Raw genomic sequence first — 21,744 nt, forward strand, 5'->3', positions numbered from 1 at the left:
CAAGAGCTGAATTGTCCTCCCCTGTTCTTCTATAAACCCAAGAAAGTCTTTGCCTTTTACAAACCAAACAAACCGATCAGTTAAGTATTTTATTGCAATGCATGATATTTCCACTTTCTCATCCATGCCCTTGTCACTCTATCAGCTCGCTTCAAAACTCCAAAAGCAAAAACAAAAATACCACTTTCAATTCTAGAAAAAGAAAAAAAGAACATTAACATTTCTTCATGCAAAAAGCACTTGATTCCAGATCTCAACAGTTGAAAAGTACTAGATTTGGGCCACACAGTGTATGGTATGATGCAGACATGAGTTTCTACCTGAATCCCAACTCTGCCTACAGGTCAAATATAACACCAAAACAACTTAGGAAAAAATATATAGAAGAAATTCCAACTTTCAACATATCATCATAGTACAAAGCTTGCAACTATCATCTATAAATTGCAACAAAAGGTTATATCAATTACAGACAAGAAATGGGTTGACATGCCAACCAACAAAGGTTATACGCACATCCTGGCCTTAAAGAACAGGGTATGTCGGAAGAATGTTGGTACTGAAACTAATGCTTAAGCCGTAAATATTTGTCAACGGTTATGCTAAAAAAAGGAACTCCGCTCCACTTCATTTTTTGTCCTTGGAGATGATGAATATGCTAAAAAATGTGAAAAGTCCTGCATGTTTGCATCAATTACATGGAGCAACAGAGATGGCCCCTCAGTCCCTGAAAAGAAAAAGCAAAAATGCTCAGCCTTATCAACTTCATATAACAGAAATACTGAAATTAACAATGCACAAGAATATTTACTCAGACTAGACACATTACCTCTAACCAAGTGGAGATAAAGAATCCACAAATACCGAGAAGCATTGCCTTGAAACGAAAGGGTACCTGCTCAATGACAAACGGCATGCCTAAGAAAATATTCATATGCATAAATAAATACCAATCATGGAGTAATAAATACCTATAATTGTAATTCTAATCAAACATACAAGTACAGAAATCATGCTAGAGCTGAATTGTAATTTCACTCTCCCACTTAAAAAGAAAGCCTTTTATGCTATAAACCCAACAAACTACCAAGTTAAATTTCAATTTTTTTTTTTCTTTCTTGTCATGTTTTCTAGTTGTAGTGGATGGCCTTCCTATGAAGAAACGTAGTCCGTGAACCCATCTACAGCGTATTTTGAATATATGCTTAATAGAATTGGAATAGAATCCTGAACAAAAGTGAAAAATGAATGCAGATAAACTCCTGAACAACATATATTACTGAAACTTGTAGACGAAGACCAACATCTGTGTCAAAGCAGAAGTTAAACAACTTAAGATCAACTCATTGGTAATACTTCTCTGAGCAGCTAAGAGAAATTACTAAAATCCTGTTTACTTGATACTTTCCGCAATTCTTTATAAAATCAGCAATTAAAAAACATCTTACAGCTTCCCTTGAAGTCTTTCCCCAAGAGACGAGGCCATTAGAAGACAAGTGGAAGTGGGAGTTTGAAAAGCTTACATTTCTTCACTGTCAAAGTTGGAGTTCTTAGGAATTCATTGTACGCATAGAGTCAATTTGTCTTCTGTCTAGTCATCGAACTGACAAGAAAAAGGAGAAGGATAAACAAGTCTTATTCCTTTGAAAAATGATTCAGAATTAATAAACTCTAGTTAAACCGAAAGGTGAAGAATGAAAAGGAAATTTGATTTTAGGAAAGAAGAAAATACTTTTGATATGTGGAATGTGAGAAATCTTGGGCCATTCTGGGCCGCTGTCCTTGGTGCATCTTTCCTTCAGAAGGGGACATTCCCAAAATTCTAGGGTTTGTAATTTGGTGAGGCGTTGCATAGCTGTGACACTAGGTAGATACATCAATTTCTTGCATCTCCAAACCTCTAGCGTCCCAAGGGATGTAAGGTTACCCAACCAATCCTCAAGAGCCTCCACTCCATCGAAACACTCTATCCACAAATATGTCAGAGAAGTGAAGTGTTGAATTTGGTGAGGCAGAGACTTGAGCTTGGGCCACCCGTTCAACTCTAATTTTTGAAGTTTTGATGATCCAGTTCCAAGATGGAAATCAGGGAAGGAATCGAGCTCCTTCCAGAACCCGCCAAGTTCCAATGTCTTCAAACTGGTGGAAATCAGGGAAGGCAGATATTTTAATTTCCCACAATTAACAATCACCAACTCAGAGAGAGATGTGAAGTCGTCTAAACTTGGAAGACTCTCTAAATTAGGGGCATCTCTTATTTTCAACTCCACAAGGAAGAGGTTTAAAGCTGGAATGGATCGAAGACGCCAACATTTAATTATATTCAACTTCACAATAGAGACGGGCTCATTACTCCCCAAATTTCTTACTCCTCGACAATATTCAATGCTCAATTCATGGAGGGATGTGAAGAAATTTAAAGGTGGAATAAATTGTAGACCACTACATTTAATAATACTCAACTCCACAACAGAGACGGACCCACTACTCACCAAATTTTCTAATCTTCGACAATATTCAATGCTCAATTTATGGAGAGATGTGAAGAGGTTTAAAGGTGGAATAAATTGTAGACCAATACATTTAATTATACTCAACTCCACAACAGAGATGGGCCCACTACTCACCAAACTTTCTAATCTCTCACAATTTTCAATGCTCAATTCACGGAGGGATGTAAAGAGGTTTAAAGCTGGAATAGATTGTAGACCACTACAAACTCTTATACGCAACAACTCCACAATAGAGACGGGCCCACTACTCACCAAACTTTCTAATCTCCCACAATATTCAATGCTCAATTCACGGAGGGATATGAATAGGTTTAAAGCTGGAATAGATTGTAGACCACTACAAACTCTTATACGCAACAACTCCACAACAGAAATAGGCCCACTACTCGCCAAACTTTCTAATCTCTGACAATATTCAATGCTCAATTCACGAAGAGATGTGAAGACGTTTAAAGTTGGAATAGATCGGAGACGCCAGCATTTAATTATACTCAACTTTACAATAGAGACGGGCCCACTACTCACCAAACTTTCAAATCTCCGACAATATTCAATGCTCAATTCACGGAGGGATGTGAAGAGGTTTAAAGCTGGAATAGATTGTATACCACTACATTTAATTATACTCAACTCCACAATAGAGACAGGCCCACTACTCACCAAACTTTTTAATCTCTCACAATTTTTAACACTCAATTCACGGAGGGACGTGAAAAGGTTTAAAGCTGGAATAGATTGTAAACTAGGGCAATTCTCTACAACCAAGTTTCGAAGAGATGCACAACAACGAAAGACATCGGGGGCAATACAAGTTAATTTTTCACAATCCATTATCTCCATACCTTCTGTCTTCAACAACATCCCTTCTGGCACACATGTAAGCTCCTCATTACCTTCTATCATCAAATTCTTCAGAGATGGAAAGTGACTAGGAACCTTTCTCAGTTTGATACAATTCTCGATATCCAGCTTCTCCAGGCAAGGAAACACCATGACTTGTTTTGGTGCTTCCATCCATTCAATTAGCTCCTTGCAATTACGAATGCATAATTCTTTCAGTGCTGGAAATACGTCATTTCCATAAATCTCTTCTCCAACACATTTTAGATTATCCATTCCTCCAATCCAAACAACTGTAAGATGAGGTAGATGGCCGAGTGTTGGGACTTTTTCACATCTATTGCAACCCTTAAGCCTAATCTGCTTTAAATTGTCAAGCTTAATCATCCATGATGGAAATTCAGTACCCATGAAATATCGAATCTCTAGCCTTTCCAACTCAGAATGCGGCTGGAGGCCTTCTAGTACATCCTCTTCATTATTATTGGTTGTTGACCTATTTTTCGTCCATTTAAATAAAAAGTGGCATACGTTTTTCTTGTCCTTTAATTTAGCTTTCCTTGCCTCATCTCCATTCCTTACATGTTCCAAATTACAAATAATCAATTTACCCTTCAATTGATTCAAGACAGCCAGCTCCTCAATTTCCCTACCCATTACCTTATAATCCTCATAAGAGCAAGGTAATTTTCGAAGGCTAGTTAATCTCCCCAATACCCCAACTGGAAATTTCGTTCCCTCGTCACAATAAACATATCTCAAGTTGATCAAGTTTTGCACGTCTTTTGGAAATTCTTCAAGACCGCAGTATGTTGCTCTTAATGTCTGTAGGTTATACAGCTTGCCAATAGAATTTGGGAGTCTTTTGATTTCTGTAAAGGAAATGTCAAGATATCTCAAGTGTTTTAGCTTTCCGATTGAACTTGGAAGCTCCTCAATATTTTCGTCATATAATTTTAAGACACGTAAAGCTTTAAACCCTGGCAACATGTTTCGAGGTAGTGCTTCAGCATTCAAAAACAGAGATCTCAATTTCCCACTACTTCCTTTTGGAATTCTTTCTATATTGGGAGTTGCAACATCTTGATTCTTGTGGAAGTCTCGCATCATGCTTCTAGATTCGGATGCACGTTCTGCAAGATCGTGCACTAGATCGTGCATCTTGCATTCAGTAACAATGCCATCATCATCCACTGTAGCATTTTGAAATAAGGAGCTTTGGAATAGAATATCAAAATATTCATTACCTATATCCTCCATCTCTAAATTACTTTTTTCAGGAGAAGGATGGAGGAATCCTTGAGCCATCCAAAGTTGAATCAAGTCATCTCTTTGCATCTCAGCATCTTTCATGAATGCTGAGCAATATGAAAAACATTGCTTTAGTGCTGGTGATTCTAAATTATCGAAACTCAACTTCAAGACTGACATGATTCTATCTTCTGCCTTTGGTAAGTCCCATATTCTACTGTCTTTAATTCTAGACCATTCAGAAGTACTCTTTTTAGAATGCAAAATGCCTCCCAAAACCTGGTAAATGGATTAGAGAAATTCTATCAAATTATTAGTAGGGTAAAATTAGCAATAAAAGGAGTCATTCAGATATAACCCCTTGCAACTAAAATAGTCTAGACAAAAACCCACATACTTCTAACTAAAACCCAAAACTAAATTGAACGCCAAAATTATCCATTCATATTGATTTATTAACAATCCCATGCCATACATCCCCAATGTTTTTGCACCGAACATATTCTCCCTTTTAAATCCCTTATTTTCTGAGACAAAAAATAAAATAAAATCCTTTTTAAATCCCTTTTGTTAACAATCCCCGGCCCGCAAGACCATATGAAATTTTTATCGTATATAATATAGGTAGCCTATGCATTAAAAAAAAAGAGTTTTGGATTTTAAAAAAAAAGAATTTTTATCGTATATAATATAAATCCCTTTGGATTGAATGTTTTATTGTATAATAATCTAAAAAACGAAGGTGGTTTCGATGGGAATCTCTTGTATTGTTGTTGACCGACATATCATGTTTAATTGATTTTTCAGTAGTTTAATATATTTTAATAGGAAATTGAACTTTGTAAATCAAACAGAACCCAATGATCAAAAAGGTTTTTAACCCTTAATTTTATATTTGTTAGGTAAATTAAAATTAATTACTAGAAGCAAGGTTTTTAGCAAATCACCACACCAATAGGCAATATTTACATATATCAATATTGAGGTTAATTAAGGGTGTGGAGACTGATTCCCAAGTTGCCATTAAGATGGTGAGGGGGAGAGGGCAGTGGCTGTGGAGGTAGATAGTATTCTCTTTGACATTCAAATTGCAATTCGAAAATTCCAGGAAGTAATTTTTATTTTTGCATCTCGCAGTTGCAACAAAGCTGCTCATGAGGTTGCTACTTTTGCGTTTAGGGTAGGTGGTAGTTACTATTGGGAATCATAAAGGGCTTTACCGGTGGGGTACTAATGCAAATGTCTTCTAGAACATCTTTGTTAATTTCTATTTAATAAAGTGATTGTGAAGAAAGAGATTGTGGAGAACGGGCATGATGACATGAAACTAAAAGAGAAATCGACAATCTTGTAATTTCCTTCTACATGAAAATTCATCAATGCAATTCAAAATAACCCGTTTATGATATGATCGATAAATTCCTAGAAATCATCCAATAATCTATAAAACTCTAAATAAAGAAAAATTAATGCCTGATGTAAGAAATGCTTGTATAAAAAATATATATATGTATGTATATAGTACGTGTACCTTTGCCATCAATGGTAGACCTTCACAATTTTTAGCGATCTCCCGTCCAATTCTCTCTAAATGAAGAGGTATATCAGAACTACCATTTGAGCAAGCTGCATGTTTCAATATGGACCAGCATTCATCTGTTGATAGAAGTTCCAAATCCTGTCGTGGAAGTTTTTTCTCTGAGATTGATGCAACTTTGGCACTGCGGGTAGTGACAATAATTGTGCTTCCCCGAGCAGAATCAAGCTTTAACAAGCGATCCATCAAGTCATTCCATTGTCTTGAATCGTCATTCCAGACATCATCAAGTACCAGCAAGTATTTTTTTCCTTTCAGCTCTTCTTGAAGGTGTTTAAGAAGTGCATCCAAACTTTGTTTTACAGCGGCTTTTAATGGGCTAAGAGATTCTAACATGGAAATTAAAATCAATTTGACGTCAAAAGGATCAGATACGCACACCCATACTTTTGGATCAAAATACCCTTTTATAGAATTATCATTGTATACAGACTTGGCCAAAGTTGTCTTTCCTAGGCCTGCCATTCCCACAATGGCCATAACAGCAATATTTTCTTGATTGATGTTGGAGTTGGTCAAGGTTGTAACTATGTTTGACAGAACATCCTCCCTGCCAACGATGATTCCATCTTTTTCAGGAAATGAGTCGGTTTGTATGCGTCCTCTAATTCTTTCAGGGGTTGCATCTTTTTCTTTGGAAACAAGTCCAATGACAGATGCTTCACTCTTGAGATCCGCCAAGGATGCATTGATCTTCTGAATTTTATGTGCAATTTTAAGGCGGAATGCAACCGGATTGGAAAGTGAAAAGAAGTTGAGTACCTTTTTCTTCATATGATTTCGGATTTCTACTTTGCGCCGGAGAAGTTCATAGTTGAATTCATCCAAGACATCATCTGCATCTTGAGCTAGGCGTTTAAGATTCGTCACCCAATCTTCTACGGACTTGCTCCGACCTTGTGGTCCCTGGGCAACGTCGGCTAAGTAACCTTCAATGGTGGACAGTGTTTTGCGAAGCCTGTTTAGTTCAGCTTTGAATCCCCAGGCAAGACTGATTTCTTGAGCAGCAAGGGAAATCAGCTTCGTCAGTATTCCCTCGGTCGCAAAAGTAAGCACAGATTCTACAGCCATATCTTAGTTTCCTTGTGTAACCCTGCGCAAGACAAACAGCAGATCATATTAATGCTAGTTAATTATTATTAGTTAGGAAACGAGAAGAAAAGACTGAAGATGGATGAAAACGCACACAGGCACAGAGCTTCTCTCGTAGGTAGAAGGAGAAGGAGATGATGAATGCAGATTTGCATAAACAAGAGAGCAATAGCACGCAGAGACAGGCAGAGGAGAGGACCTTCTTTAACTCTCAGGAGGAGACTTAAAAGTCTTGCTGGGCCCTACCATTTTCATATTTGTGGACACATGCATTTCTCACTAACTGATCATTAGATACCTCCAATCTACATTATACAGTGATTCTGCATTACCACCATGGCATTTGTCTGGTGGTGGTACAGACGAATAATGAGACGACACCTGGACTGCTGCCACCATCTTACTTTATACCACCATGGCATTTGTCTAATGCTAGCCTTTCATCACAGCTGACCTCTTTAACAGAGAGTTGTTACAAACTGTACAGCTGTCATTTGTACAGCTATATTATTACAATTGTCTATAAACAATTCAATGTAATTATTGTTTAATGAAATGAGAATACAATTTTAGTTTTCTCACAGGGACGAATAATTAGACGACACCTGGACAGCTGTTACTATCTACTTTATACCGTGGTGCTTGTATTACCACATGCATTTGTTAGCATTTGTACCAACCAACGAATAAGGAGCAAACAATTTCATGAAAAAACAATCAAATGTTACAGTAAGTTCATGAGAAAATAACTTCATTTTTAAAAAGGCAAAACAGGAAAAATAAACAAAGTGTAAAAACAAATGGGTAAAAAACATTTTTGGTTACTAGAGTTAGGCACGAAAACAATTTTTTACAACCCTTATGATATGATGTACATTAGGAACATACAAGGGGTCATAGTCCCCCAACTTCTTCTTCCGAAATATTATCCTTATTCCGCCCTTTCTTTTAGATCTTGGAGCACTTTATCCAAGATCTATAATATAAGTATTATATTTACCTACCTACTAAGAAACTACAAACTAAGTCAAAATAATTATAGATCAAGTTCCAACTGAAATGGAGGTAATCTTTTACAACTGGGACATCTTTCTCTTTAATGGTCTCTCTGTAAATTCCTATTAAAAATGCTTCACAAAAGACAACAATAAACACATTTTGTTCCTTTTTAATATGATTTAGAAAGCTGTTGCAAGCACAATGGGAGTCGTTTTTGCTTGGCCAAAATATGTCATCTAAACGATTTGTTGGCGAGATATCCTAGTTCTATTAGGATATTTCCTTCTTATTCTATTAGGATTTTTATTTATTTCCTTTTGTATAAATATTATGTGATTAGGACTTTTTTTATTTCCTAGTAGGGTTTGTAACCTTGTTTTATAAATACCTCCTTTCGGAGAATGAAATACGTATGAAAATATTCTACCCATATTGTTTGACTTGACATTAGAGCCGGTTTTCTGATGACCTATGTGTGTTGTGCCCACTCATGTTCTATTGTGTGCCCTGATTCCTTTTAGGGTTCTTGTGCCCGTGCTTGTGCTGTGTTTGTCATATCTGCTTCGTGTTGTGGTTTTTTTTTTCGCTGCTATCATGGGTGATGATTTCAAAGTCATGGTGGGTGCCAGTGCGTCTACAACAAAGGAGGAACGTCCCTCGCGTGATTACTCTACCCTGATTACTTCTGACAAATTGGATGGCTCCAATTATGCCTTTTGGTCTCGTGGTGCTCGTATTACAATTACTAGTCGTCGTATGGCAAGTTGGATCGGTGGGAAGAAGCCTGCTCCGTCTAAAGATTTTGCTGCCTATGTCGAATGAGAAGAAGATAATTATCTGGTGTAGTCATGGCTTCTCAATTCCATGACTAAGCCAATTTGTTCCCTATTTGAACATGATGATACCGCTTTTGATATATGGGAGGCTGCCCGGAAGACCTATATTGTGACTCAAAATAGTTCTTGGCTGTTTCAACTCCGACGGCAGTCCATACTTACATGTCAGAATGGTGAATCTGTCAAAGTGTTCTATGAAAAACTCCATGCTATCTGGCAGGAGATTGATTGTCTGCGTCCACATGAGTCTAGTTGTGCAGATGATGGGGCTCGTCGTCTAAAAGAAGTTGAAGTCGATCGAGTTTATGATTTTCTTAGAGGACATGATCCACCGTATGATGGTGTCCATAGTCGTATTCTTGCTCTTAGTCCTGTCCCGGCCCCTCTCGAAACTTGTACCATGGTCATGGAGGAAGACACCCGTCAATCCACTATGCTTGGAGGAGGTTCGACATACCGTAGTACAAAGCTTGCAACTATCATCTATAAATTGCAACAGAAGGTCATATCTTACAGGACCCGACCCAAATTTCACTTTAGAATCCGAGTCGAACCATGTTCATGTCCAACACTTGGCGGTTGCTGGGCACAATGACTAAATTGCCTTTCTAGTTAAAATTCAAGTTTATTACAATTTCAACTTCTACAGAAAATTCGGCAAAGTCTCCCCTGCAATTTGATCATTTCCTAGAATTTCCACCTGTCAAAAGCATAAATATACATATCCCAACTGCCAGCATGCTTCCAATTTAAGATCCAAATAGTTCTGATAAACTAAACGGCCTTAGGCCACACAGAAAGTCCTAGGGCAAATCATCAGAGCAACTAATTCAGGAATATACAACAGAACAATTTGATTTCAAAAGAAAATTATATATAAGAGGAAGAGTGGAGCAGATTGTGGAATCTGCCCGGTGGTGGAGCTCTGGTGCACGTCTATTGCCTGGGGCGCAAAACATTCAAAAATGTGAGTGGACAAAAATAAAGATCTAGAAAATAGCATATGAACATACTAACCCCACTGTAAAAACAGTTATGCAAAACTGAATTTTCCTCTTCATTATATTCGTACTAAAATCAATGCATTCACATATTTATATACGTATATACCAATCATATTCAAGGTCAATAAAACTCTCTTAAAAGCATTGAAATCAATTTAAAACTACCACCTAGGTGTACCCCTTTAATTCTGTCAATTCCTGATAATCCGTCAATTCCCCTGGCAGGTCTCGGTGACACAAAGTCAACTCGAGCCGCATACTGGCAGGATTCAGGGGACCATAGTCAGCCTGATCCGCATTCCTGGCTCCCACAGTCCCGGCGTCCCCAAAACTTTAGAGGCAAATGTCAAGTGCGGTGACAAAACTGAAGGCAACCTGGATGTCCGTGGACATCGTCATATCCGAAGGCAACATATACTGAAGGCAACCTGTTTCTATAATTGGGTACCTAAGGTGGCTTAAGAGAATATAAAATTTCTGAAAGGTCTGATGAATAACTGAATTTTTGTTAAATCTAGAAGTCTGCTGCCATTTTTGGATACACCCCCTTAGACATGTCATATGATGGTATCCAATCCATATCAATTTCATATGATGGTATCCATATGCCTCAAAACCTCATAAATAAAAAAAGGGAGATTCACTATTATACCCAATATGGGGGCCCAAATTATAAAAATACCCTACATAAAATGGACTTTAGAAACACACCCAAAGCCCATTTACAACATAACAAAAAAGCTTTTAACTTCTTATAAATTACAAAACTGCCATCAATTTCTTAAAACAAGCCCAACCCCAAAATCTCATAAAAATACCCAAAGCACTCAATAGGGCATCAAAGTAATTTAATAATCAATATTAAATTCAATAAGGCCAGCTATCATTTTTTGGGTTTTTTTTGGGTTTGTTTATAGGAATTCAATTGTGTAGGGTTTATTTATAATATTAGTGCTAGAAATGGGTATATCACTAAATATCTCATAAAAAAAACTCCAAAACACTCAATAGAGTATCAAAGTAATTTAATAATTAAAATTGAATTCAATATGGTCAACTGTCATGTTTTGGGTTTGTTTATAGAAATTAAATAGTATAGAGTTGATCTATATCACTAATGCTAAGAATGAATGTATAACTAAATATCTCTATTTTATTTCCTTCACACGTAGCTTACAGCATACGTGCCCAACCATTTGCATTTTATAATAAGGAAAGCTGGTGCCTGGTAAGTCACTGAGTCATTATTTAATCAGTTTTGTTTAGATTCATTCAGTTTAGCTTGAGAACGGCGAACCCAAAGTTTCAAGCCGGTTAAACATTATAAATATGAACAAATTTTATTTTTCAGAACGACGAACCCAAAGTTGCAGTAATCTGGGTCACTACAACTGAATAAAATTGATCAGGTATGGTTTTTTTTTTTTTTTTTAACACAAGTTCACAATTGGGCACTACCTTCATCTTCATTGATAATATTTTTTTTAATAGAAAAGTTAATATAAATCCAAAAATTCAATCAAAAATTGAATTTAGTCTACACATTTATTGTCATTGATACAAGTCCTTTGACAATCGGGCACTACCTTCATCTTCATGGACACTTTTTTTCTTATAAAAAAGAATCACTTCATTCACAACTTTCATTAATAAAAGAGAGAGAGATTGTTTACAAGGGAGGGCGAAAAAGGTGGACCTTTTGCCATAAAAAATACCTTCATGGTCATGTTGAATCCTCGGTTTTGAATTTAAATTTAAAATAATTTACTAGTTTTGTAACCACACCAAGAAAAAAAAAAAAAAAAAAAAAAAAAAAAAGGGCAGTCAACCCTCTTTTTATTTTTTATTTTTTTTATTTTTATGGAAAGGAAACTTCCATTTAAACGCACAGAAACAGCCACAGACCAGGAAACAGACAAACTACACTCCGTTGGGCATTAAACTACTCTAGACACCCAAAGAAAAAAGCCAAGAAAAAACGAAGTAAAAGGCTACAAAAGACAAAAGGAATGGATAGGAACCAAAACGTAAATAAACAAAAGAAATGCTGGAAAGGAAATTCAATCCATTCATTCTATGTCCTTAAGGATAAATGAAAACAGAAAGGCTAGAAGCTTCTAACCAAACTGGAAGCATTCAATAACCTTTCAGCCGTTATACAATAGCCCGTTTACACAAAGACGTGGCGAAAAGGAGAAACGTTAGCTCCTAGTCCAAGTACCTAGTTTGCTTGTGGGGCATGGAAGCCCGTCGTTGTCTCGTTTGTTGCTAATCTGTGTCAACATTAGGAATAATTAGGCCTGATCACCAACATAGGTTTAGATCACAATACCAATGGGATTACAAGCTTTGCTGTGCAATTATTGTATAACTAACATATTAAAAACTAAAAAGTTAAGGAAAAGGCAGAGCCTGGGCTAGAGAAGAGTACAACAATGCATTGATCTGCCATCAGAACTGGTTGAATGTAACTAATGAAGTAGGAACATTAAACGGGAAGGGGAGGCGTGGGAGTTTGAAAAGCTTACATTGCTTCACTGCGAAAGTTCGAGCTATTAGGAATTCATTGCACACATGACTAGAAAGATGAAAGGTGTAGATCATGAATATCGAACTGTACATAAGAAAATCAGTTTCAGTCATAACAGATTTATAAAAATGAAAAATAATAAATACAAAGATGTATGGTCAATGACGAGCAAAGGAAAAAGAAGGATAAACAAGTTGTCATTCCTTTGAGAAATGCTTCAAAAAGCTTTTCTGGCTAATAGAATAAACTGTAGCTACACCGAAATCTGAAGCGTGAAAACGAAATTTGATTTCAGGAAGAAGAAACTACCTTTGATATCTGGAATGTGAGAAATCTTTGTCCATTCTGGGCCACTGTCCTTGGTGCATCTTTGTTTTAGAAGGGGACATCCAGAAATTTGAAGGGTTTGTAACTTGGTGAGGCGTTGCATAGTGTTGACACTAGGTAGATACATCAGGTTCTTGAAATTCCAAATCTCTAGCCTCGTAAGGGATGTAAGGTTGCCCAGCCACTCTGGAAAAGCCTCCATTCCATCGAAACATTCTATCCACAGATATGTTAGAGAAGTGAAGTATTGAATTTGTTCGGGCAAAGACTTAAGCTTGGGCCAACCCGTCAATATTAATGTTTCAAGTTGTGATGATCCAGTTCCAACATGAAAACCAGGGAAGGAATCGAGCCCGTCCCAGAACCCACCAAGTTCCAATTTCTTCAAACTGGTGGAGCAGTGTAGCGCTGTAGGCAGATCTTTTAATTTCCCACAATTATAAATCTCCAACGTAGAGAGAGATGTGAAGTTGTCTAGACTTGGAAGAGTCTCTAAATTGGGGGCCTCCCTTATTTTCAACTCCACAAGAGAGACTGGCATTTGTAGCCCACTACTCACCAAACGTTCTAGTGTTTCACAATTTTCAATCGTCAGTCGACGGAGGGAAGGAAAGATGTGTAAATCTGGAATAGATTGTAGGCTAATGCAATTGACTACACACAACTCCCCAAGAGAGACAGGCATTTGTAGCCCACTACACACCAGCCTTTCCAATCTTTTGCAATCTCGAATGCTCAGTCGACGAAGGGATGTGAAGTTTTGTAAATCTGGAATGGATTGTAGATCACTACAATAATGTATAGACAACTCCACAAGAGAGATGGGCATTTTTGTAGACAGCCCACTCACCAAACGTTGTAATCTGCCACAACCTATAACCACCAGTGCACGGAGTGACGTGAAGCTATGTAAATCTGGAACAGATTGTAGACTAGGGCAATCGCATATAGACAAGTGTTCAAGGCTACTAAGGATCGTACTCTGTAGAAGATTTTCATGGCTTATAGATAAAGCGGCAGCAACAGCAGCACATTTAAAGTCATGGTCATTGTCATGGAGTGATATTGATGAAATGGATGTTACCTTTGGGCAGTTAGTGATATGCAACTTTCGAAGAGAAGGACATTGTTGTAGTGCAGGCAAGCTTGATAATTCATCGCAAGATACAATTGTCATTTCTTGAAGACAGGTGAGGGACATGTCGTACGTAATTCCAATTGATGTGAGATTACTGCAATCCCATATCCACAATTCCTGGAGAGAGGCACAGTACTCAAGCCCACTCAGTCGGCCTGATAATCCTGGACAACATCCAATCCTCAATTTGCAGAGTGATGCGAGGGTGCGCAATTGAATGGATGTTAGATTCTTGCAATTCTCTATACTCATCACTTGAAGAGACGTGCAGTACTCTAACACACTCAGTAGGCCTGACAAACCTTCACAATGTTCAATCTTCAATTCGCGGAGAGATGCAATGCCACTGTGTCTAATTGGAATCAACTCTAGACTAGGACACTCCTTTATGGTCAATCTCTCAAGCAGAGGGAGTGTGTCTAGCCCATCAGGTAAATGTCTCAACTGTCTACAATTTCTTACATCCAGCTTTCCAAGAGATGCGCAACAACTAAACACATCAAGGGCAATACAAGTTAACTTGTTACAATCTCTTATCTCGATAGATATGAGATTATTTCCGTTCTTCAACAATATCCCTTCCGGCAGACAAGTAAGCTCATCATTACCTTTTATCTTCAACTTCTTCAGAAAGGGAAAATGGCTGGGAGCCTTTCTCAATTTGGGACAGTTATTGATCTCCAGCTCCTCAAGGCAAGGAAACGCCATTACTTCTTTTGGTGCTTCCATCCATTCAATCAGCTCATTGCAATTACGAATACATAATTCCTTTAGAACAGGAAATAAAGCCCTTTTTCTTGTACCCGATGTAGCCACATGATAAACATTGTTATAACCATAAAAATCTGCTCCAACACATTTTAGATTATTCATTCCATCAATCCAAACAACTGTAAGATGAGGTAGATGGCCGAGTGTTGGGACTTCTTCACATTTGTTGCACCCGCATAATACAATCTTCTTTAAATTGTCAAGCCATAACGACCTACTCGTCATCCACGATGGAAATTTAGCACCCATGAAATATTTAATCATTAGGCTTTCCAACTTTGGATGCGGTTGAAGACCTTCTAGTGCGTCCTCTTCATTATTGTTGGTTGTTGGCCTATCTTTCGTCCATACAAATATCAAGTGGCGTAAGTTTTTCTTCTCCTCTAGTTTAGCTTTCCCTGCTTCATCTCTGTCCCTTACATGTTCCATATTATAAATAATCAATTGACCTTTCAATTGATTTAAGCCAGCCAGCTCCTCAATTTCACGGCCCATCTCAGTATCCACATAAAATGGAGGTAATGTTCGGAGGCAACTTAATTTCCCCAATATCCCAAGTGGAAATTTCGTTCTCTCGTCCCAATAAATATGTCTCAAGTTGATCAAGTTTTCCACTTCCTTTGGAAACTCTTCAAGAGCACAGTTTGTTGCTCTTAATGTTTGTAGGTTATAGAGCTTGCCAATGGAGTTTGGGAGTATTTTGAATCTTGTTTCGGAAATGTCAAGATACCTCAAATGTTTCAACTTTCCAATTGAAATTGGAAGCTCCTCAATGTTTGCCTTAAATAAATTCAAGACACGTAAAGCTTTAAATCCTGCAACATGTTACTAGGAAGTTTGCCATCTGAAAATAGTGAGTGCAATCTCCCAACACTACTTTCTCGAATGCTTTCTAGTATGGAAGTAGAAACCAGAGCAACATGTCGAACCTCAAGTGTATGACCATACTTATCTTGTGTTGAGGTTTCGGATTTGGATACAAGTTCTGCAAGATCGTGGACAAGGTCGTGCATCTTGCATTTGCTAATAATGCCATATTCATCCGTTCTAGCATCTTGAAATAAGGAGCTCTGCAATAGAATATCAAAATATTCATTACCTATATCCTCCATCTCTTTACTTTTGTCAGGAGAAGGGTGGAGTAATCCTTGAGCCATCCAAAGTTGAATCAAATTATCTCTTTCAATTTCAACATATTTTCTCAACACTGAGCAATATGTAAAACATTGTTTCAAAGACGGTGATTTCAAATGATCATAACTCAACTTCAAGACTGGAATGATTCTATCATCTTCTTCTGGTAAGTCCCATATTCTACTGTCTTTGATTGAAGACCATTCAGCAATACTCTTTTTAGAGAACAAAATGCCTCCCAAAACCTATTGCATGACAAGTAATGAATACAGTAAAATTAGCAAAAATAACAACGAACTACTAGTAGTTTATCATCCGTTTGGATCTATACAATAATGCTCTCCACTATGTGATTTTTTTTATTTTTTATTTTTTATTTTTTTTATAATAGGTTAGAGCTTACATGCTATTTTAAAGGGAGATTCACTATAATACCTAATATAGGAGCCCAAATTATAAATAAAAAAACCTATATGAAATGGACCTTAGAAACACACACAAAACTCATTTACAACATAATAAAAGCTTTTAACTTCTTTTAAATTACAAAACTGCCATTAATTTCTTAAAACAAATCCAACCCAAAAATCTCAACAAAAAAAAGCCCAGAACAGTTAATGGGGCATCAAAGTAATTTAATAGTTAAGGAGGGGCATCTGTTGGGTTTTTTTTTTAAATCAATTTCACCTTGTTCATAGGATTATTTTTCTTGTTATTAGTTAAGGAGGGGCATCTGTTGGGTTCTAGAAAATTTAACAAATTCATATGTCAACAAATTTGTTCACTAAATTTTATCACCTAATCATGTGGCAGGGTTTGATTAATTCAAATATGAGTACACTTTAAATACTCTAGAAACCCACCTATTTTATTACTTCTAAATAAAACCCAAATTTTGAATTAGAGGCCATGTAAGATCAAAAGTGTATGCATTTGACTAATTTACAAATCATGACATCAACCCTTTTTTGTTGCTCGGAGTTTTTCTTAAACAATCCCTTAATTTTAGCATTTCAATCATTTGAATTTTTGTTGGGCATTCAATGTATTCAACATCCCCGTCTCTTTCCTGTCTTTTGGGATTGTTTACCAATTTTTTGGCTGGATTTTTTCATTTGGTTGCGTTGGTGATTTCGTTGGCGACTATTGTGGTTTTGTTGTCTTTGGAATCTTTGGTGACAACAAACTAGCAATGCGCTGGTGGTTTCATTGGCGGATTTGGAGTCATAAGAGGTGGTTGAGCGACTTTTATTGGGTGTTTTTTTTTCTATTTGTGAGAGGTTAAAAGTTATAGTTGTTATATTGCTAATTTTAAGCACTGCGGTTCATATCTGGCTTGTTCGAGCTTGCATGCATGTATAAGGGCTCATTTGAGAGTGCTTCTTTCCGAAGTCTTATGCTAGTAGTGCTTATGCCAGCAGCACTTATGACATAAGCGCTTTTACAAAGAAGCAGTTTGTCATTTGGATGTCATATTTAAAAGTGCTTTCCCAAAATATTATAATAATATAGGAAATAAAAATTCACCCCCAAAATAAAAACCCGACTTTAAAAAGTTGTGAAATGTAAAGATAATGATGGATTAATAGAAGCTTAAGGGTTTCCATGGGTGTTTTGTCTTCTGATAGGTTTTGGTGTATGTTGGCCTTTTCGCGGGTAGTGTTTTGGTTTTAATAGGAGAGAAAAAGAGAGAAGAAAAAAAAATGGTGTTTTGGTATTTTCGGCATTTTAAAATATTCATTAAAGGGAGCCAAGTACTTCCCTTGTTTTTGTCCTGCAACGCTTTTAAGAAGAAGCACCTCTCAAGTGCTTCTTCTAAAACCACTCCAAGTGCTTTTGGATCTCACCCAAAGCACTTTTGTAATTTTTGTCAAACACCATTTTTAAAAGACAGAAGTGCTTTCACCCATTTAGAAGCGCTTTTCGCTGCTCCATAAGCACTTCCAAACGAGCCCTAAATGTTTTACATACAATTGGTGACTTATTTACTCTTAAATTCCAAGAAGTTGCAAGACCTTTTGTGTCTTTTGTCTCTTTCGGTTGGTATGTGTTTTGTGCAGCTTTGCCTGTGATATGTGGTTTCAGTATTACCTCTCTCTCTCTCTCTCTCTCTCTCTCTCTCTCTCTCTCTCTCTCTCTCATATGTGACAGTTTTATGAACTTTTTCAATTGAATTTTATTTTCTCACTTTTTGATAGGTACAATGCTAATGAATCCTTGTTAAATACAAAGTGTTTAAATTCCACCAAATACATTTAAACATAACGAGAGCATTAGGAGGAAAGAAATCAATACAATAAATAGAGGAACTTTAATAAGGGTATTTTTGGAATCCAAAAAGTATAATAAATCATATTTTAAACTAAATTGGGTGACTTGATAAGTTTCCTAGTCGTCGGGTTTTAGTTATAAAAATTGGGTTTTAGTTGTAGAAAAATAAGGTGATAGTTATAAAAATTGGGTTTTAGTTGTAGAAAAATAAGGTGATATGCTGCATGTTGGAAAAAATTAGTTTGAAGAGGAAAAGCCAAATTTACTATTATTTCTAACAAGTATGACATTGACATGTGGAGGTAGAACCAATGACTTATATTTAGGGGGTAAATATACATGTGTATTCTCGAAACTTTCCAAATCGCTACATAAATTGGTAAACTTCTTTGAAGAAATGAAGATAGTCCTATGGAGGTCTTGGAGCCTAAGCAGGCACGGACCCAGCCCTGTCTAGGTAGGGCTGAAGCCCGACCCAAATGTTAGAATATTTTATTAAACCTAGGTAGCATAGTTTAGCACTTCTAGGAGTCGTTTAGTACGGCGGATTGTCATGGATTGGACTAAATCCTGGGACTGTCTTTGATTAGTTCGGATTGGACTAAGCTGGATTAAGTATTGACTTACGTTTAGTGCTACGTCGGACTAAGAAGCTGGATTGTAAAAGTAGTGAAGACCTATGTTTGGTGTTGTGCCAGACTAAAAATAATTATTTTAATATTGAACTTAAAGAAGTGCCGCACCAAACGTGGGTTAGAGGTGTTATTTAAGCTAGTCCAATCTAAAGAGGCGTACCAAACAGACCCCTAAAGGGCAAAAGTTGCTCAACCACTATTCCTTACTCAGTCTAGTTGTATTATCCAAGACAAAAGAAAAAAACTAAACAAAAAAACAAAAAACGAAGACTCTCTCCTCCTCCCTCTTGTCAAGCTTGTGACTCTCCAGCCCAACTCTCTTCATTTCTCTTCTTTTCTTTTCTTTTTTTCCTACACTCTTCTTTTTTTTTTTTTCTTGTGACTTATACTCTTATTTTTCTTGTGATTTTTCCTAAATTTTAATTCAGGGATTTAAAAATTATAGGTTTTTGCTTCTTATAAAAATAAAAAATAAAAAATTAGAGGTTTTTAAAAAATGATGTAATCTAGAGATCAATGGGTGATACTATTGAGTAAGTTGTTTGTTTTTAATAAAAACTGTGTTATTTTTAAGTTATTAGTATCTACAATTTACTAATAGATATGCTTGTTATATACCGTTGGGAAATAACAAGCATATCAATAACAAGAGTTCCACATCCTGCCATGCACCAATAAATTAGCACCTTCTGCCATGCCAAGAGTCCCACATCAACCAAATCACGAAGGTTCCCACACCATTTTGCCTATAAATGAAATTTCGCAGTGTGTTGTTACTTTGTCGAATTACTTCGTCATCACATCATACTTGTGGTACCTTAGGCATCGGAGTGCCTAATGCCAATTTCATCGGAGTGCCTTATGCCATTATCACTAAAAACAATGCTCCCTACGTTGATTCCATTTTCAGATATCAACAATATTTTCTTTATTCACACCTAAATTTGAGAAATTACTATATCACTTGTCCAACATGTGACTGTTTTCAACTTTTATTTTCATATTTGGGGCTTATTCTTTTAGCTTGTTTAGATTTTTATTATTTACTATTACACTTGTTCTTTTATAGACTTAATTAAATCGTACACATCAATTTCCTTTCTACGATTTGAGTAACACTTCAAAACAAATTAGAAAATATCATATCTAACAAATACGATTTGGAGTTTTTAATGGAATTAGTTTGTTTTGGTCGAGATTTTAATCCTTTGTACCCTAAGCAATCCAATCGAATTAAGGAAAAATACACCACAAATCAATTTCAATTGGATTGGATCAGTTAGTTGCCGTAAGATTTGCACCCTACTTATAGGTTGGAAATAATTTATAAATAGTAAAACATGAATCATAAGAAGCATGTGTAAATTCAATGTTATAACATAATAGTACGTACGTACCTTTGCCATCAATGGCACACCAGCACAATTTTCAGCAATCTCCTTTCCAATTTTTTCTAAATCGGGATCCATAGGAACTCTACTATCTACAAAAGCTCTATCTTTTAATATGGACCAACACTCATCTGTTGATAGATTAGCCAAATTATGCCGCGGAAGTAGTTTTTCTGAGATTGATGCAACTTTGGCACTGCGTGTAGTGACAATAATATTGCTTCCTCTAACAGAATTGAGTTTTGCCAAATAACTCATCAAATTGTTCCATTTTCTTGGATCTTCATTCCAAACATCGTCAAGTACAAGCAAGTATCTTTTCTCTTTCAGCTCTTCTTGAAGATATTTCAGCAGTGCATCTACATTTTCTCTTACAGTGGCTTTTGTTGGGTTAAGAGATTCTAACATGCATATCAAAATCACATTGATGTTAAACGGATCAGACACACATACCCATATCTTTTTATCAAAATACCTGTCTATAGACTGCTCATTGTATACTGACTTGGCCAAAGTTGTCTTTCCCAGGCCTGCCATTCCCACAATGGCTGTAACATATAGATTTTCTTGATTGTTGTTGGAGTTTGTCAAGGTTGTAACTATACTTGACAAAGCCTTCTCCCTTCCAACGATCATTCCATCTTTTTCAGGGAGTGAGTCAGTTTGTATGCTTCCTCTAATTCCTTGAGAGGCTGCATCTACTTTCCTGGACACTAGTCCAATGACAGATGCTTCACTCTTGAGATCCGCCAAGGATGCATTGATCTTCTGGATTTTATGTGCCATTTTAAAACTAAATGCAACCGGACTGGAGAGTGAAAAGAAGTTGAGTACCTTTTTCTTCATATGATTTTGGAGTTCTACTTTGCGACGCAGAAGTTCATAGTTGATTTCATCCAAGACATCGTCTGCATCTTGAGCTACGCCTTTAAGATTCGTCACCCAATCTTCAATGGACTTGCCCCGACCTTGTGGTTGGTGGACAACGTCACCTAAGTAACCTTCAACGGTGGACAGTGTTTTGCGAAGCCTTTCTAGTTCAGCTCTAAATCCCCAGGCAAGACTGATTTCTTGAGCAGCAAGAGAAATCACCTTCGTCAGTATTCCCTCGGCTAATGTAAGCACAGCTTCGGCCATCTTAGTTTCCTTCTGTAACTGCGCAGGACGAACAGCAGATCATATTAATGCTTAATTATTATTAGTTAATTAAGAAACTATAACAAGGTTGAAGACCGATGGAGACGCACAGTTGCAGTAGCAAGGAGATGATGATTGCAGAGTTGCAGTAGCAAAAGGAGAGAAATGCAAAAAAGGAAAAGAAAAACATAAAAGAAGGGAAAGAAAGAAAAATGCAGATCAGAGTAGACTTAAAAAGTCTTGCTGGGCTCTACACTTATTTTCCACACATCAAATCT

At 36.8% G+C, this 21,744-nt stretch overlaps 1 protein-coding gene and 1 pseudogene across 1 annotated transcript; both read right to left on the minus strand.

Annotated features, from left to right (window-relative positions):
- LOC18791180 (putative disease resistance protein RGA1) lies at positions 352-7,539 on the minus strand. Its single transcript, XM_020562864.1, has 6 exons — positions 7,388-7,539; positions 6,136-7,294; positions 1,733-4,883; positions 1,524-1,603; positions 830-895; positions 352-727 (listed from the first exon to the last, which is right to left on the minus strand). Exons 2-4 carry the CDS (start codon positions 7,270-7,272, stop codon positions 1,596-1,598), a joined length of 4,296 nt encoding a protein of 1,431 aa, XP_020418453.1. The 5' UTR covers positions 7,273-7,294; positions 7,388-7,539; the 3' UTR covers positions 352-727; positions 830-895; positions 1,524-1,595.
- On the minus strand, positions 12,227-21,744 carry LOC18791098 (annotated as a pseudogene).

Source organism: Prunus persica, chromosome G1 (genome assembly GCF_000346465.2).
Source record: "Prunus persica cultivar Lovell chromosome G1, Prunus_persica_NCBIv2, whole genome shotgun sequence".
Taxonomy (NCBI): Eukaryota; Viridiplantae; Streptophyta; class Magnoliopsida; order Rosales; family Rosaceae; genus Prunus; species Prunus persica.

Coding starts and splice junctions, on each gene's coding strand:
- LOC18791180 (XM_020562864.1), bottom strand. CDS start 7,272: ATGGCTGTAGAATCTGTGCTTACTTTTGCGACCGAGGGAATACTGACG. Junction 4,884..6,135: donor GTCTACCATTGATGGCAAAG/GTACACGTACTA, acceptor TCCATTTACCAG/GTTTTGGGAGGCATTTTGCA.